The 18,995-nt window shown below is 45.1% G+C and overlaps 1 protein-coding gene across 7 annotated transcripts in view; it reads left to right on the top strand.

Annotated features, from left to right (window-relative positions):
- The window catches only part of ACSS1 (acyl-CoA synthetase short chain family member 1), a 92,840-nt gene that overhangs the window by 20,911 nt on the left and 52,934 nt on the right, over positions 1-18,995 (top strand). For 5 of the 7 annotated variants that reach the window (XM_036245554.1, XM_036245560.1, XM_036245553.1 and 2 more), the window contains exon 2: positions 12,140-12,236. The exons of the other annotated variants lie outside the window; for them this stretch is intronic. In XM_036245554.1, coding sequence (XP_036101447.1) covers positions 12,140-12,236 — 97 coding nt within the window. The remainder of the gene's footprint in view (positions 1-12,139; positions 12,237-18,995) is intronic. 7 annotated transcript variants of the gene reach the window in all.

Raw genomic sequence — 18,995 nt, 5'->3', positions numbered from 1 at the left:
GGTCTCACCGGACCACAGGCCGACACTCTAACCACTGAGTCAAACTGGCCAGGGTGGGAGGACCCACTTTAAACACCACCGTCAAGTCTTAGCTTTTCTGGTTAGTGTTGCACGCCCAGGGGATGGTAGTCATCCTCTAGCTTTTTTTTGCCTGGAGGCTATTAGTAGAGGTCACCTGCAGACCCTTGGTTTCTGAGTTGCCTGAAAAACTCCTTCAGGTACTCAGTGTAAGAGGATGTCCTGAGAGTGAGGCTGGTGTTCCTTGTTAATGGGCCTAAATTAGCATTTTAATGGCCACCAGGTGGGCTTTAATCTCTGAGGGAGGGGCCGCCACCTCTCCCCAGGGCCCTGAGAAGAAGTGAAATGACCACAGTCCTGTGTGGCTGCACTCAGGAAAAGCTCTTAGCACCCTCCAAAACCCGAGTGTCCCCACACAATTCCAGTCCAGTCTGCCTTCCCTCTGCCGGAGCCCAAGGTGAGTGGCTGCTGCCAATTTAGCCTCTGTCCGGACTCTTCGTCGTGGAGCCGCCTGGGACTTTTGACCCGAGGGCGCTACTTCCAGCCAAGGGCGGCTGCGGCTGTGGCACCAGCTGAGGGGTTTGCACTCAGCAGAAGCCTCAGGACTGAGCCACAGTAGCGGGACACCGCAGAGGAGGCAGTAGCGTCCCACCAAGTCCCCTGGTGCCCGTGAGTCTGTGCGGCACCAGCTGAGAGCTTAGCAGGCAACAGAGTTCCCAGGGCCCATGCAGGGTCGCAAGGGAGGCGGTAGCAGTAACTTCCAGCTGAGTTCCCTGGTCCCGCCGAGTCCCCTGGTCCCTGCGAGTCTGTGCGGCTCCAGCCGAGAGCTTAGCAGGCAACAGAGTTCCCAGGGCCCATGTAGGGTTGCAAGGGAGGCGGTAGTAGTAACTTCCTGCCGAGTTCCCTGGTCCCTGCCCAGGCCGCTGTGGACCGTGTGGCCCCCTCTCGCGTCCTCGCAAGCATACCAGGATTGAGTGGGTGTTTCTGGTTATGTGTTCCTCCAAGGTGTCTTTCGGCTGCCCTTTGCTGATGATTTGCCTTTATTTTCGTTGTAAATCCAGTTTGGTCTTGGGAGATGGTCTGTGTTGCTCCATTCACTTCGCCGCCATTTCCTCCCAATTGGTTAGTTTTCAATGTTTCCATATCTTTACTTATGCTGTTGAGCTCTTTACTCATGCTGTTGAGCTTTCTCATGATTACTGCTTTGAACTCTCGCTCTGATATCTTGCCTATTTCTGTCATTTTTTTCTTCTCCTGCAGAATTATCTCATTTTGTCATTTGGGTTTTCTTTCTTTGTTTCACCATTTTTGCTATGTCATTGGGTTTTGTAGCCTGCCAAATTTTCCCTCTGGTTGTTGGTGTTCTGCTACTTGGGGGTCTCTCTGCTGGGCTTGGATGAGTGAAGAAGGACTCAAGTTAAACACCACTGTCAAGTCTTAATATCCTGGGTAGATTTGCAAGCTAAGAAAAGGGTCAGTTATCCTGTAGCTATTTGCCTAGAGGCTGTTAGTGTCAGTTGCTTGATGTGTCTCAGGTTGCTCTCTCTAGCTTATTCAATTGACATGTTAAGGATCCTTAATTTTGGTTTCTCTGGTCTCCCTTGGTGGTGTTGAATTTCTGTGGAAGGGGCCATTGCTTCTCCCAGGGCTGTGGTTAGGGGCTCTTTGAGTAATATGAGTATCTTCCCTGGAGGGAGCGATTCAGCACAGAACTCCCTGCATCCACCCCTCTGGAGTCAGGAGCCCTCTTTTCACTCAGTTCCAGTCCAGACCTTCGTTCCTCTGTCCGAGCCCAAGGTGAGTGGCTGTAGCTGGTTTGGTGCCTTTTTTTTTTTTCCCCAATAAAGCTCCACTTTCTCAGCGGGAAGTGCACACCACTAATATAGTTTTCTGCTGCTCTGCGGACTCCCAGCTTGTAGATTCTCAGCCCACTCCCTCACGTTTCCACAATTTCTAGCAGGCTTGATTTGGCATCTCTGGTTGCAGTTGTTCTATCCCACTGCTCTTCAGGTCTTTTTTCCTGATGATTTGTTTTTAAAACCCCTGCTTTCTCAGCAGGAGGTTCACACCACTAATACAGTCCTCTGCTGCTCCATGGACTCCAAGCCTGTGCCCACGCACCTCTGCAATTTCTGCCAGGCTCATTTTGGCATCCCTCGTTGTAGTGGTTCTGTCCAGCAGCTCTTCAGTTGGCTTTTTCTAGTTATTTGTCTTTATTTTAGTTGTAATTTCAGTTTGGTCTTGGGAGATGGACTGTGTAGCTTTCACTCACTCTGCTGCCATTTTTTCTCCTCCCCTCATTGTAGTTTTAGTTTGCATCTCTCTGATGATTAGTGACATTGAGAATTTTTTCATTTAGAAAAGTGTCTATTTAGGTCCTTTGCCCCTTTTAATTGGATTATTTGTCTGACTTTTGTTGAATTGTATGAATTCTTTACATATTTTAGAAATTAACCCCTTATCAGATATATCACTGGAGAATATGTTTTCCCATACAGTGGATTCCCTTTTCATTTTGTTGATTGCTTCTTTTGCTGTGCAGAACATTTTTAGTTTGATGTAGTTCCATTTAGTTTTTTTTTTTTTTCCTTTGTTTCTCTTGCCCTAGGTGACGTATTGGTGAAAATAGTGCTACGTGAGATGTATGAGTATTTTCTGTGTATGTTTTCTTCTAGGGTTTTTATGGTTTTACAACTTACACTTGTATATAGTATAAGTTGGTGGTCCATTTTCTTTTTTCTTTTTTTTTTTTTTTTTGCATGTACCTGTCCAGTTTTCTCAACACTATTTATTGAAGAGACAGTCTTTATTCAGTTGTATGCTCTTGCCTCCTTTTTCAAATATTAATTGACTATAATAGCATGGGTCAATTTCTGGGGTCTCTATTTTCTTCCATTAATTTATATGCTTGTTCCTGTGCTGTTTTGATTACAATGACTTTGTAGTATAGTTTGATATATGGTATTGTGATCCCTCCAACTTGGTTCTTCTTTCTCAAGATTGCTGAGGCTATTTGGGGTTGTTTTTGGTTTCATATATATTTTTGGGATATTCGTTCTAGATCAGTAAAATATGTTATTAGTATTTTAATAGCAGTTGCGTTGAATCTGTAGATTGCTCTGGGTAGTATGGACATTTTAATGACGTTAATTCTTTCAGTCCATAAACACCATATATGCATCCACGTGTTTGTATTTTTCTCTGTTTCTTTTTTCACTGTCTTACAGTTTTCCAAGTATAGGTCTTTTACCTTCTTGGTTAAGTTTATTAGTTGGTACCTTATTTTGTTGTTGTTGTTACAATGGTAAATGGGATTTTTTTTCTGTTTCTCTTTATAGAGTTCATTATTGGTGTATAAAAATGCCCTCAATTTAAATCTAGAAGTTTTTTGGTGGAGCCTTTAAGGTCATGTCATCTGTGAATAATGACAATTTTATTTACTCCTTTCCAATTTGGATGCCTTTTATTTTTTCTTGTCTAATCACTATGGATAGGACTTCCAGTACAGTGTTGAATAAGAGTGGTGAAAGTGGACATCCCTGTCTTGTTCCTGATCTTAAGGAAAGTGCTTTAATTTTTGCCCATTTAGTATAATGTTGGCTGTAGGTTTGTCATATATGGCTTTTATTACATTGAGGTATGATCTCTGTATTTCCACTTTGCTGAGAGTTTTTATCATAAATGGATGCTGTGTTTTGTCAAATGCTCTTTCTGCATCTATTGATGTGATTATATGATTTTTATTTTTCATTTTGTTTATGAAATATTTCACATTTACTAATTTATGAATACTGTTTTAGCCTTGCTTCCTTGGAATAAATCTCACTTATGCTATATGATCTTTTTAATGTATTGGTAGATCCAATTTGCTAATATTTTGTTGAGTTTAGCATCTGTGTTCATCAGGGATATTGGCCTGTTATATTTTTCTTTGTGGTGTATTTATCTGATTTTGAATTAGGATAATGCCAGCCTTGTTAAAAGAGCTTGGTAAAAAAAGAAGAAAAAAAAAGCTTGGGAAACTTTCTTCCTCTTTAATTATTTTGTTATAGTTTAAGGAGGGTAGGTGTTAATTCTTCTTTGAATGTTTGATAAAATTTGCCCTGGCCGGTTTGGCTCAGCGGTTAGAGCGTCGGCCTGCGGTCCGGAGAGACCCGGGTTCGGTTCCCGCTAAGGGCACGTACCTTGGTTGCAGTTTGTCCCCAGCCCTGGTTGGGTTGTGTGGGTGGCAACCACTCGATGTGTCACTTTCACGTCGATGCTTCTCTCTCTCTCTCTCCCTCTCCCTCTATCTGAACAAAATATCGAAAAATGTCCTCGGGTGAGGATAAAAAAATAAAATAAAAAAAAATGAATGTTTGATAAAATTTGCCTGTGAAGCTGTCCAGGCTAGGACTTTTGTTTGCTGGCATTTATTTATTTTTTATTGCTTTAATTTTATTCGTTGTTATTGGTCTATTCAGGTTTTCTGATTCTTTGTAATTGAATTTTGGAAGATTGTATTTTTTTTAGAAATTCATCCATTTCTCCCAGGTTGTCCAATTTGTTAACATATAGCTGTTCATAGTATTTTCTTACTCTGTATTTCTGTGATGTCAGTTGTTATTTTGTCTTTTTAATTTCTGATTGTATTTGTTTTGGTTCTCTTTGTTTCTTGATGAGTCTGGTTAAAGGTTAATCAATCTTGTTTATCTTTTCCAAGAAACAGTGCTTGGTTTCATTGATCTTTTGTATAGTCTTTTTTGTCTCTGTCATTTATTTCCATTCTGATCTTTATTATTTTCTTCCTTCTTTTTATTTTGGGCTTTTTACTGTTCTTTTTCTAATTATTTTAGTTATAGGGTTAGCTTGTTTATTTGCAATATCTCCTGTTTCTTGATGTAGACCTGTAATGCTATGAACTTTTCTTTCAGGATGGCTTTGCAATGTCACATAGATTCTGGGTTGTTGTGTGTTCATTTTCATTTGTTTCCAGGAAGTTTTTGATTTCTTTCTTGATCTCATTGGTAATCCATTCATTGTTTTATAATATACTGTTTATATAATATACTGTTTAGCCTCCATGTGTTTGAATATTTTTGCCTGTTTTTATTGTAGTTGATTTCTAGTTTCATGACATTGTGAACTGAGAAGATGCTTTCAATCTTCTTGAACTTTATATTTCTTCTTCTTACATGAGTCCCTTTAACATTTCGTGCAGTGCTGGTTTGGTGGTAATAACTCCTTTAGCTTTTTTTTTTTTTTTTTTTTTTTGGTGGGGGAGAGCTCTTCATTTCACCTTTAATTTTGAATGATAGCCTTGCTGGATAGAGTAGTTTTGGTTTCCGATCCTTGCTTTTCATTACTTTGAATAGTTTATGCCATTCCCTTCTTGCCTGTTGTCTTTCTGTTGAGAAATCTGCTGACATCCCTTGTAGATAATTCCCTTTCTCTGTCTCTTACTGCCCTAAGATTCTCACTTTGTCTTTAATGTTTTTCATTTTAATTATGATGTGTCTTTGTGTGGGTCTCTTTATGCTCATCTTTATTGAGACTCTCTGTGCTTCATGAACTTATGTGGCTTTTTCATTCATCATATTAGGGGAGTTTTCTGTCATTATTTCTTCAAATGGGTTCTCTATCCCTTGCTCACCTTCTTCTCCCTCTGGTACCCCTATGATGCAGATGTTATATTTCATATAATCTCAGAGTTTCTTAAACTACCCTTTTACTTTTTAATTATTTTTCTTTTGGTTGCTCTGATTGAGTAATTTTTTTTCTATCTTGTCTTCCAGTTTGCTAATTTGATCCTCTGCTTTGTCCAGCCTGTTGTATTTCAGATATGGCATTCTTCATTTTCGACTGATTATTTTCTATGGTTTCTATGGTTTTTTTTTTCATGCTTTTGAGCATCCTATAACCATAACTTTGAGCTCTGTTTCTGATAAATTGTTTACCTCCATTTTATTTAGCTCTTTTTCTGGAGATTCGTCCTGTTATTTGATGTGGGGTTGATTCTTTGTCTCCCCATTTTGGCTGTCTCTTACCGTTTGTTTCTTCGTATTAGATAGAACTGCATTAACTCCTAATCTTGGTGGGGTGGCTTTCTGTTGTAGGTGTCCTGTAGGACCCAGTGGTGCAGTCTCCTTGATCTCATGAGCTGGGTGCTCTAGGAATGTGTCTTGTGGGCCCTCCTGTTGTAATTGGGTATTGGTTGATTGATGTTGGCTCGTTCACAGATGGGATCAACCTTGAGGCTTGCTGAGTGTGAAGCTCAATCCTGAACATGTCATGCAAACTGCTGTGCAGGTGCAGTGTCGAGGTATCTTGGTGAGCTTCAGGCTGGGTGTTTATTTAGGCTAACCTTGATTACTATGTATGAGATGCTGTGCAGGGGTTGCCCCCCAGAGGTGAGGTTGTTCCAGGGTCTGAAGCTTGCTGGGATCCTCATTTGTGTGTCTAATTGAGTCAAGCTCTGGTGTGATTGAAGCCCACCACTGGTTGTGTTGGTTCTGGGTCCTCTTGGGTGCGTTTCAGATGCAGGTTGCAGTCAGATGTTGTGTGTAATTGGTCTTGGGCTGCCTGTCTGTAGCTACCAATCTGTTCACTGTTTATGTCTGTGTGTACTAGACCTGTGTGTGCATGGGAGGGGCCAATATGTGTAAATGGCTTCTTCCAGTTTAGAGCTGGGGGCTGATATGCGGTCAGATTGGGGCTGTCTGAGGTCTACCTCTACCTGTCAGCTACTCTGCTTTCCTCCTGAGGTTGCCTAGTCTTTCTCAGTGCCTTCTGGAGAGAGTGTAGGATGGACCTAGGCTAGCCTAGCTCAGGCTAGTGGACCCCCTGCTTGGGGATTATGCAATTAGGCACTCAATGAGGGGATATTAGTCTCTGCTTCAAAGCCAAACTCTTCAATCTCTGCCAGTCTCCAAATCTAGTTCCCCCTAAGGGAGCTCACTGCAGGTTCAGGTTGGTTACAGTCTGCAGTCTTTTCTCCAGGAGCAGTTTCAGCCACCCTGGGCTCAGGGGTGTAGATCAAATGAGTGTTCTGTTGAGGATGTTGTGGGCCCAGCCTGCAGGAGGGGGATAAAGCACTTCCTCCTGGTCCCAGACATGCTCAGAATGATGTGCTCTGAGCCAATCTTCCATCTCCCACAGAACTGCACCCAGGACTTCACAGGGCTGAACCAAGCAATTTCCTGTTGTGGGTAGTGTTTGCAGCCTGCAGGAGGTGGGGATGGGCACTACCATTTTTTGGGGGATCTGCAGGGCCAAACTCATAGGAAGCTCGGATCTGTCTCCCCACAATGCAATCACAGAGCTCAGCACTCGCCTGTTTGTCTACCTGACATAATCCTCCCCCAGGAAACACAGTCCAAAAATCCCAGCTCCTCTGTGCCACCAAACCAAGTAGGAGGGAGGCAGAAAATCAGCCCTGTGTGAGACTCCATTATCTGTATGGCTGGTTTAAGCATTGTGGGGCAGAAATTTCTAGCTCTGCTTGGGTTCTGAACCCCAAAATATGGGCCAAAAATCCCAGACCTGTGCTTCTCCCCTGTGCCACCAGCCTAGTGGGATGGGGCAAATCGGGCAGCTCCACGAGTGGGTGAGGGGCTCTGATCATGTACTCAATGTGGGAGAGACCATTCCTTTTTTCCCAAGCCACACAGATTAGTCACTGACTGGCACTCTGCCCAATGCCTTTCCAGAAAGTAGAGGGTGGGTATCTCAAAATCACTGCTGGGTGCAGCCTGCAAACCCCTCCACTGGACCCCAACAGGGCCATACAGCAGAATCTCAGTCTGGAGAAAACTTCTCAGGCTGGGGCTGCTAACAATAGGGGTAGTCCAAGTCTCCCAGGCAGACAGAATTTTTCTGATTTCTTCTGCCTGATGCTACACTGGCTCTTCTCCCCATCTCTTGCTCTGGGTTGGGGATCTCTGTGTGAGGTTGAGACCCCCCCACTCTCAGGCGGAGGGAGCTTTGCAGCGGCAGTATCTTTCTGGCCTGTCAGCCACCGCACCTGCTCGATGGGTGCTTTCCTTTTCTGCATCTCCGCTCCTCTTACCAGTCTCTATGTGGCTTCTTCAGTGCTACTTAGAGATAATGTTTCAGATCAGCTACACTTCAATTGGTTTTTCAAGCTGATTGCTCTGTAGTTTAGCTATAAACCTGGTTCGTGGCTGGGAGCAAGTGCACACAGCCTCCACTTACTCTGCAGCCATCTTTCATCTACCTGACATTTTGATCACTCCTGTCCTCATAGGAAAAGAAAGCCCTCTGGAATCTGGAATATACACACAAAGTAGAATGCATGTAGCTGTATACACATCTGTCTATGGGAGCATGTGTGGTCCTGAACTAGCAGCAGTGGCATCACTGGGATCTGTTAGAAGTGAAATGCTCAGGTCCTCCCAGACCTGCTCACTCATCCTTCTGATAGTGGTGGGGCTCATAATCTGTGTGCTAAGAAGCCCTCTGGGAGTTCTGGGGAGTTTAGAAGTGCTGATTTAGTCCAACAGAACTTCTTGAGGAACAAGGTCATGATGACAGGAAGAGGTCTGTTCCCTTCCCTGGGCATGGGACCAACTTGATGCCATTTAGACTCCGTTATTGTTCATTAGTTCAAGGACTTGAATAGTCTGTCCACTATCCAGAGCTGTGGTGCCTCTCTGCTCTCTGTCTGGGTTAGGCTGCATGCATACAAGCATGAACAGGACATCTGGCTCCTGCCCACAGAGGGACAGCAAGTTCAAACATCTCAGGTGAGTTAGAGGTTCAAGGGACATGAAGTGCTCACTGAGAAAGTGAGAATGTGAAGGTCGGGACCTGCAGGAGGGTTGATACCAGGTGAGGACAGCCGTGGGGAGAGTGGGACAGTGTGCCACGAACAAGTAGAAACCATGTAAAAGTTCTGAGGTAGGACCTGGCCAGATTTTCTCAGTGGTTAGAGCATCAGTCTGTGGACCAAACGGTCATGGGTTCGATTCCCTGTCAAGGGCATGTACCTGGCACGTTCAATCCCCAGCCCCAGTCGGGGTCATGTGGGAGGCAACCAGTTGATGTGTCTCTTTCACATTAATGTTTCTTTATCCCCACCCCTTCCACTGTGTCTAAAAAATCAATAGAAAAATATCCTCAGGTGAGGATTAACAAAACAAAACAAAACAAAAAGTTCCAAGGCAAGAAGGTGCTCACCAGAATTGCCACTGCCAGTAGGAAGAGATTGATCAACCAGGACCTTGGTGGCCTCTTGTCCCGTACTTCCCACTTGCAACGAAGGGATCTAGGGACACTGCACCTGGGGCTCATTGCTGACCTGCCTGAATTCCTGCCATTTGAAGAGATGGACACAGGGCTTTCTGGCTACCCAGCGACACCCTGGGTACTGTCCATCATGGGTTCCCCTCCACCTTCTGCATCTCTGCCCTCCTGCTTGGTTTAAACCAGTCACAGGATGCCCTGCTTGGCTCCATGGCACTGAGAGTCTAGGTTGGAAGTTGGATAGTCATGTGCTGGCACCTTTGCCACCCTGGGAGTAGGCGATGTAGGTAGATGAGCCCCAGGTAAGGTGTTACTTGTGCTTTGAGGCCCTTCCTATTGCTTCCTGGCTAGGCCTTGGGCAGGTCACTGGACCACCTGTGGACTGTTTTCTAAGCTATACCTGAGACAGCCCACTTTCCAGAGTGATTAAGAAGGTTCAACTCAGGGTGAGAGAAGGTGTGTTGGAGCAGACTTCTTGGATAAGAATCCACACCTATCATCTGGAGTCTTCTGAGGTCTGATCTGGGGTGGGATCAAGGATTGGCATCTATGCCTGGGGCAGCCAGGGTCCAATGAACACTCATGTACACATACAAGCAACACCCTGCTTCTGGACTCCTGCTCAGTGCATAGCTTTAATTCACTCTGTTTCCTCTCCAACCCTTTCTCAGTATTTGTCCTCAGCTTCAAGGAGCTGGGCACTCCATGGCTTGTCATGAACTGCTTAGGGTCACTCCTTCCCATTCCATCAATCAGGCTCTCTAGGGCCAGGCAGTGGAGTGGGAATAGGACCTGCCCTGTAGAGGCATGGCTACCACCTTAGCTCCCAGGGGAGAGTGTATCTTCATCTGCTGATCGTTCAAGAGAAGTCAGAAATCCCTAGTTTTAGTGTGAAAATTTGATTTTTCAACTTCGGATCTTTATTTGGGGAGGGGGTACGTGCCCCTAGTGAGAACCAAACCCGGGACTCTCTGGTCCGCAGACCGATGCTCCAACCACTGAGCCAAACCGGCCAGGGCGATCAACTTTGGTCCATTTTGAAACACACACACACACACACACACACACACACACACACACACACACATTGGGCTTATTGTATAAATTCAGGGTCATCCACCAAGCCCCTTCTTCTGTTTCTCATTTTGCTTTTTCTCTTTTCTGTTTTTTGGGGCATTTCTTCTCCTCCATTTATCTAATAATTCAAATAACTTTTCTGCGTCAGTAAATAGTATTAGTAACTTTTCCTATGACATTTATTTATTTATTAAAATTTTGACATAATTTATATACCTCTTAGGAGCCAGAAAATTGAAATGAATTAAAAACAATTTTTTAAATTGATTTTTAGAGAGGAAGGGAGAGGAAGAGAGAAATAGAAACATCAATGAGAAAGAGAACATCAATTGGCTGCCTCCTGCATGCTCCCCACTGAGGAAGGGGAGAGAGAGATAGAAACATCCATGCGACAGAAACATGGATTGGCTGCCTCCTGTGTGTCCCTTACAGGGGATTGAGCCTGCAACCCGGGCCTGTGCCCTGACCAGGAATTAAACTGTGAATTCTCAGTCCATGGGACGACGCTCAATCCACTGAGCCACATCAGCCAGGTGAAATGAATTTTTTTTATTGTAAGAATAAATAATAGAAAAAAATAACCCAAAAGGGAAAAAATGTAATTCACACACACACAATATTTTCATGTGAGTTTATCCTTTCAAGAAGTATAGGAATCACATGATCTTTTGGTATCTTCCAGAATTTTTGTCAGAATAGTTATCCCATTTAAAGAAGTCTCTAACTCATAGCATGGTATTTATCAGTTGGTAATATAGTACCTTGTATTTATTCATTTAACAGTACTTTAACATTCAGTATTTCATTTGTTTTTGGTCATAGCCTTGTGAATTAGACATAATAGATAATGCAGCTCCCATTTATAGAAGAGGAGATTGACTAGGAGAACATAGGTAACTGCCTTGAAAAGAAAAAAAAAAAAAAAACACACACTATTTTATATACCTGGACATTGGTGTGACCTGAAACCAGATGGCTGCTGCCCCCAACAACTATTTGTGGTGTTCATTTATTTCCCCTGCTGATGGAGAGGTAAGCAATGAAAGCTTGGCTTTAAAGGCTGGCATTAATAGCCACAGCTAATCTCACCTTGAACAGCATGTCAGCATGATTCAGATTTACAGTAAACTGGCAGAAATGACCTTCTATTTTTGTGGGCAGTCATGTGACCTGAGCTTGGGTAACAGAGGAGGAGGGGAGGGGAGTAGAGCCCTGTGGAAAACGATCATTGAATTTTCTCATCATTGCAACACTCTTTGGAGCAAAGATTGGTTTTAGGGTGCTGGCTGGACACCTGAGAAGGAATGTGGCTCCTTGACCTGGACTGTGTGCGTCTATACCACATGCAAAAGCCCCTTGCATGAAACTTGTATTGAATCAGGGGCATCCTATTTGCATGAAATATTCTTTCCAACAGCTCAGGCTACAGTACCCAACCCCAGCTGCACATTAGCACCACCCAGGGAGCCTTGAAAACCACAGGGTCAATTGGGTTAGGGTCCTTGGGATGACCCAGACAACACCAATGTATGTCTGGGTTTGGGACTACTGGTGTGAAGTGCTTGCTTCCGACTGTTCACAGAGGATCACCGTATACTTGTGAGATCATATTTGTATAGTTATTGTCTTGTTTTCGCAGGCTCTGACAATTACCTCCTTGCAAGGAAGTAAAAACCTCACCTTTGATGAGGGAGGGCTCCACTTCATCAGAGAGTAGTGCAAGTCACAGCAAACCAGATCCTCCCCTGATTTGGACTCTAAAAACACCAAGTTTAATGTTTGTTAACCTGTTTTTGTGCAGTCAACTGCTTGGATCAGCACGTTCAGAAGTCCCCAGAGAGTGTTGCTTTGATCTGGGAGCGAGACGAGCCTGGAACTGAAGTGAGGATCACCTACAGGTACTATGTGTTCCCTGATGGCAGGCATCTCAGTGTCCACAAGGTCTCCTGGACCTCTATGTCTGCTGTAGATGCTGGCAACGCACACCTTTGCTGGACTGTTTTCCAGGGACAGGATTGCCCAGTTTGGAGGAGATCTGGCTTTCCTGTTTACTTGGCAGTGCTCAGTGTCTTCAGATTTTCATAGAAGGATCTGGGTCTTTGGGAACAACTATGATGAATGTTCAAAGCATAGGGGAAGCTGTTGGCACAGTCCTGAGTGTGTGTCTGGTCCTGGGCAGATATCCTGGCTGTCTGAGTATCAAGGAGCATTGGGGATGTTTTCTCATTTCAGGAAAAGTAAGCATGAATGCAAGCTGAATAAAATACACACTGGCATAATTCAAATCAACCCACTCAGCCTCTTACTCTTAGTATACTTATATAAGAGTGGGACCAAAAATAAAATCAAGTCTTTTGAAGAGGGGGTACGCCTGACATTTGTATCCTTTGATTCCTTAAATTCTTAATGTATTCTAAGTGCCAAGCACCCTTCTGGATATTGGGTGTGTGTTGAGGGATTTGAACAAACCCACTGTCCAGGAATAGTAATTGGCCTCCTGAAAGTGCTGCCTACTGTAGTGATGGCCTTCCTTGGCGTCTCTGTGGCCAGTCTTTGCAGGGCATTGATTGTCCTTTCCCTGGGGGTAAAACTCCCTTTGCTAAAGCCTTGAGTTCCCTTTATGGTACCTCAGACTAATTATGAACTTAAGTGTGTGTCCTTTATCACCACCCCATCAAGGAGTCATGAGCACAATTATGCTCCTAGTAGGTGTCTTACAGCTTTTCTTGTGCAGTTGTTCAACAAGTTTCACTGTGTGCCACTGTATCAAACTCATCTCTCAGCCTGCCAGGATTGGTGCAACGCAATGAACTACAAGCACACACTGGTAGGAGTGAGAGGGAGCTTTGCAAGGGAACAAATGCTCCAGATCTTTGGACACAGTCCCATTTATTTGCAGATTGGTTCCCCCAGGTTACAAGTGGATTTATATAAATTATTTCCTTGAGATGGCATCTCTGCAAACCATACAGCCTAACCTTATCTCTAGCGTTTTACAGAGACTTTAAAGCTAAAAAATAACAAACTCAGACATTCTTGAGTCCTACAACCCATTTGTCCATTTGTCCATTCAAGGCAGAGGTGGTGCAGCCATTGTCATGCAAATCTTATCTCATTCTCATGCAAACGAAGCATCCAATGCAAGCAAGAGGGTCTTCCTGCCTATCAGTCAAACATATCTGTTCACACACACACTTTGAGCCTAGGCTGGCAGGTTGTGAGAATGCATTATCACAAGGTTACAAATCGTCCATCTACCAACCCCCCCATTTCCACACTCCTGTTTTTGCCAACACTCTTAGCAGTCACAGCCCATCATGACTTTCCAGCCTCTGCATCAACCTGTGTCCCACTGGCCGAGCTGAGAACAGATACAGATAAACCTCAGGCCCCCAGGACCCCTGTACACACTAGAGACTAGGGAATGCTGCTCTAAAAAACTGGCTCCACTGTTCTTTACGATTATTGGCCCAATTTGATTTCTGTGTGATTCTTTAGTAAAAAGATTTAAACTCAATGGGTAGGGGTAGAGGAGCTAACCAACTGGATGCTGGAGATAAAGTGGGTTCAGCCACAGACTGAATTCTTTCTGTCACTGCCTCAGGCATGCCCAGATCCTAGGGAAGGGGCAGGTGGGTGATGTGTGACATTTCCTTGGTTGGGTATCACCTGTGCACACACCAAGTGAGTGTTCAGCAGTATTTGACAGTCTGAGAGCTGGGCTTGGGCTGGCCTGTTGAGATTTGTGGTTAATTATAAACCACAGGGGAATTTTTAGTACTACAGCTAGTGTGTTAAAGCTGGGAACAATGTTAGTTCCATTTCAACAAAGTAACCTTGGGCAATGAACACATTTATGAATACAGGCAAAGTATTATTCTCTCCAAAAATATCTAGATTTATCCCAGAACAGTATTACAGACTTTAGCCATCTTAGCATCAGATGACTATTACTATTTACTGTTTGAGTGAAAAGAAGAGTGCATACAGGTTGTCTCTAATAGCAGCTAGTTTTTGAGAGACTTGGGTTATTTATTTATCTGGTTATTTTAGATTTTTGACAATAAGATTTTCTTTCTCTCCTCCCAAAGTAAAGCCACCTAGACATTGGTGCTGGCTGTGCTGCCAGCATACAAACTCTACTAAAATAAACTGCTTTCCTACCCAGTGTTCCATGTGGTGGCACTCAAGATGCCCCAGGATGGCCACAAGCCCAAAGATCAATTTCTAGATTCACAGCCTGAGCCTTTTATGGAAACACCTTGGGGTTGTGGTTCTTAGAGGCTAGGGTGCTGGTGGCAGTGTAGTTTCTTGGGGACCATGCCCACCTTGTCTGTCTCAAGCTTTGGCTACATGTCTCATTCGTTAGGTGCCCAAAGCCTCCCACTTCTGGGTCTGCTGAAGAATTTTTTTGATGAGGCATGTTTCTGAAAAATCATTGTAGAATTTGTAACATGAACCAATGGCTCCTGCCCCAATAACTATTAGTAACGCCTTTATCCCACTCACAAGAGTTGCCACTGTTTTCCATATGTCTAGGCAGACATACATGTGCATGCCCATGGGTGTGTGTGTGTGTGTGTGTATTCCACAATTTTAAACATACTCATTCTCCAGGTATGTTTTTGTTGTTAATTGTCACTTGAGGATATTTTTTTATTTTTATTTTATTTTTTTAGAGAGAGTGAGAGGGAGGGATGGGGAGAGAGAGAGAAAGAAATATTAATGTGAGCGGGAAGGAGGGGTCAAGGGGGAAATCTGTAACATTTTCAAAAATTAAAAAAAAAAGAAACATCGATGTGAGAGAGACACATTGATTGATTGATTGCCTCCCATACACACCTGGACTAGGGCCGAGACTCAAACCTGCAACCCAGTTACATGCCCTTAATTGGGAATAAAACCCACAACCCTTCTGTGCATGGGCTGCTGCTGTAACCACTGAGCAACACCAGCCAGGGTTCCAGGTATGTTTTTATAAACTACTTATAGTGTTGAAGGATCTATCCTGGAAACATTCTCTGGTTTGCAGGCATGGCCATCTTCCTGCTCTGTTAGTACTAGTGATTACTAATTAGTGATTACTTAGCTGTTGCCTTCAAGTGTCTGCTATTTTAAATACTGACTTGTATTTGTAACCTTATCTCCCTCGGATGGAAGAGGCCTGGCAGGTTGGCTTTGGGAACCTTGGTGAGGCCCTATGTCCTAATTCTGTCCCTACCCCTCCTGCCTCATCACGTCCTTCTTTCTGTGACATCAGTTGGCACCAGTTCTGAGGCACATCATGCCAGATGGGCTAAGGCTGCCAGGAGGAGGTATTCCTCAGCAGTGCAGGTAGGCCTTGTGCTGGTGCTGGCCATCTGGTTCTGGTAGGAGAACCTTACTGGCTGTCATTTTTTCAAGCTTCCTCCTTCAGAAGTGTAGTGCTTACTTCCCTATGGGAAGTGAAGGGGCAGGAATGCTTTACTTAGTAGGGATCAGCCTGGGATAGTCTGCACACATCTCTCCATCTCTCAGGAAAGAGAGCAGCCTGTGACCTGAAGCCAGAGACAGGGCCAGATGGCTGCCCAGCCCAATTTCAGACATATGTTCAGGAATGACCTGTGGAAGCTGTTCTCTCCTAGTGACCAGCAGGACTGCAAAACCCTGGGCCCCTCTTGTATTGCCTGAGGCTGTCCACATGAGCTTCTCCAGCTTGGTGCTATTTTACAAGATTGTCCTTCACATGTAGTTCATGTTGGCAGATTTCAGTGGTCTTGTGGGAGGGGGTGTGGAGAAACATAGATCCCTTTCCTTCAGGAAGGTGGTGGTAAGGTCTCAGGTAGATTCATAAGGTCAAGACCTGTGGTGTGTGGGTGGGTGCCCAGAAACAGGAGAGAGCAGGCTGTGGGTGCCACAGTGAGAGTATTTACCAAAACTCTTAACTAGCTCATCTTTTGCCTGAGGTTCTTTAAAGAAGGGTCTGAATTTGAACCTGAGTCCAGATGTGACCCTTTTAATTAAGCTGTAACAGATTTTATTTAACCCTGGCCAGTACTGTGACCTCATCTGTCACACCAGGGAGTAGAGGAGATCAGTGCCATTCCAGTACTAGTGGGTGTGGGACAGTGCACGGTGTCACACCCAGTGTTATAAAACACAGAGTAGCAACATTTCATGTGTGCGCCCCCGCCGCCACATGACCTGAGTGTAGTTTTCACCGTAAGTCAAGCCCCTGGAGGGGAGGATTTCTGTGGTTGTACCATCTGGGCCTTATTATTGGGGAGGGGTGCTCCACAGTGAGGAACCCCTATCCAGAGGAGCAGGGGGCATGTCAGACCCTCCTCCACCCTGCCTGCCTCAGAGCTTAGGTGCTGAGGGGATGGCTTTAACCTGGGTGTGCCAGGCCAGGCCTTGGGTGTCATTGAGACTTGATGCAACCTAGTGCCTAATGTGGAGGGTCCACCAGGAATATAACATAGGGCCTAGCCCTTTGGGACGTCCCTCTGACTGGGGCAGCTAAACCAGCACACATGGGCAGAGGGAACTGGATGGGAAAGAAGCCTGGAGACACCTCCCCCAGAGGCTTGTTTGTGTCTTTGGCCCTGAGTGTCTTCAAACTTGGCCACTTATTAAGGTCACAGAAATGGCTGGTTCCTTTGGGCACCTGCATTAGGAAACAGAAAGTCTCACTTTGGATACCTGGTTGAGAAGGCTCTGGGGAAGTCCTGTGGAGGGTTGGGTTTGGGGAGGCATGATGAGGGGTGCAGAGTGGGTAGTGATATGTGAGCACACTGTAGGGTGAGGCAGCCAGCATAAGTGGAGGGGGAGTCCTGTGCTCCACCCACTCTGACCACTCCAGCTTTCTGACCTTCAGTTTTCTCATCTATAAAATGGAAACACACGTCTCCTCCACTAAGTGGCTGAATGTTAGCTGGACATGGGGCATCAAAGCCCAGCACAGTATTTGGGAGGATGAGGGTCTGTTTTACCTGTATTTTGGGGCCAGTTGAAGGGAGGTCAGCAGAGGATTTCAGTTTTGACAATGGGAAGAGAACAGGGTGGCCCTACGACTGCTGGTGCTGAGTGAATATGGTGGCATTTTCAGGGGAGGACCTCAACTCAGGAGAACAATGTCATTAGCTAATGGGCTTCCCCTCCCCCTTCTTGTGTGCCTGACCCTTGTACCTTGCTCTTCTTCTCATCCCCAAAGTAATTACTTTAGTGAGCAGATCCTTTATTAAAATAGTGCGGCAATTGAAGGGAGGATCATAAACTGGCATAATGTGGTTAATGGGTATGGGGATTGACCCACCAGTAATACAGGTCAAAATTTGTTCAAGGGGCTCCCCTAGGTAGGGTAGAGAGGCCAGTGGCTCCTGGGCTTCTGTGTGGTGTCCCAGTTTCTAGCCTAAGAGGTATCTGCATGCTGACTCCCAGAATCCCATAGAAACCCTGTGTTACTTGAATCATTCTGGTTTTAAAGACTTGAACTCCTAATGTTGGAGCTGGGAAGTGTTTTGAACTTTTCTAAACATGGCCACTTCTTTTCTTTATCTTCTTTTGGGCAAACTAAGGCTCCTGGAATTTTATATTTTAGAATGGCCACATCTTGAGACTATAGCAAGAATGACCCACACTGAGAGAGTCTGTCTGTATGTCCAGGAAAATCTCCTTGATGGGGACTTTCCGAGCACAATGACAGAGGCTTACTTGGGGGAGCACACCTCCCTTGGAACTGGATCCTTGCTTTTTTGAACCCCCTTCTTCCATTAGGAGGTGTTGGGGTTGGTGGTCTTGTGGGAGGTGAAGGTGCACAGCCTGGTTAAGGGAGAATGCAGCTCTGGGGGTGCTGGTGGGGGCTGGTGCAAGCATTTGGGGTGGGAATGGTGATGAGATTGCATAGCTCTGGGATGGGTGGGGAAGGGCACAGGCTCTGTTGCAGTTGGCACTTGGAAGTAAGGCTTCCAGGACAGAGTGTTTTGTTATTCCTATTTGTGTTTCCCCTTCTGCTTTTGGAGACTCATGACAGTGAGGTAAGCCTGACTCACAGCTTTACTGTGGGCCTCACTGTGGAGTTACTCTACCCTGCCTGGTATCAGGACCTGCCTGAGACAAGGGCCACCAGGAACGAATCTGGGGAATGTTGCTGGCTGGGAATAGGACAACTTAGCCCTTTGTCTTCCTGAAGTCATAGATGTCCCTTTAGCCTGGGGGCAGCCACTAGTCTACTAGGCAGGAGCTCACACTGATGACCTTATTTCATATTAATGGTGGCCCTTGGTTTTAAAGCCCAGGACCTTACAACCAATAAGCTTCAGGAGCTCTCAAGCTTACCCAGCTGGAAAGGTCAGAAATGGGGTTTAAACTCAGCTTTGTCTGGCTCTTTGGCTGTGCTTAGTAACCTGAGTCTTCCATCCCCATCTGAAGGAGTAGGTGAAGGTACAGATGGGATTCCTACTGCTCTGCAGCACTAACTTGATGACAGGCTCAGAGGCCTGTGTGCAGATACTGAGGTCTGCTGTGTGCAGATAAAATGCCCTTTTATTAGGGTGATGTGTTCCAGATGTTGCCCCCCCCTCCCCCCCCGCTGCTCCAGGAGAAGCAGACACACATTCGGGAGGAGGGGACTCAGTAGTACCAGGGGGTCCAGGAGGCCTGGAGGAGGGACAAGGAAT

This window comes from Molossus molossus, unplaced genomic scaffold, assembly GCF_014108415.1.
Source record: "Molossus molossus isolate mMolMol1 unplaced genomic scaffold, mMolMol1.p scaffold_m16_p_6, whole genome shotgun sequence".
NCBI lineage: Eukaryota > Metazoa > Chordata > Mammalia > Chiroptera > Molossidae > Molossus > Molossus molossus.
The sequence above is the reverse complement of the archived record's forward strand: the minus strand, read 5'-3'. Positions and strand labels throughout refer to the sequence as shown.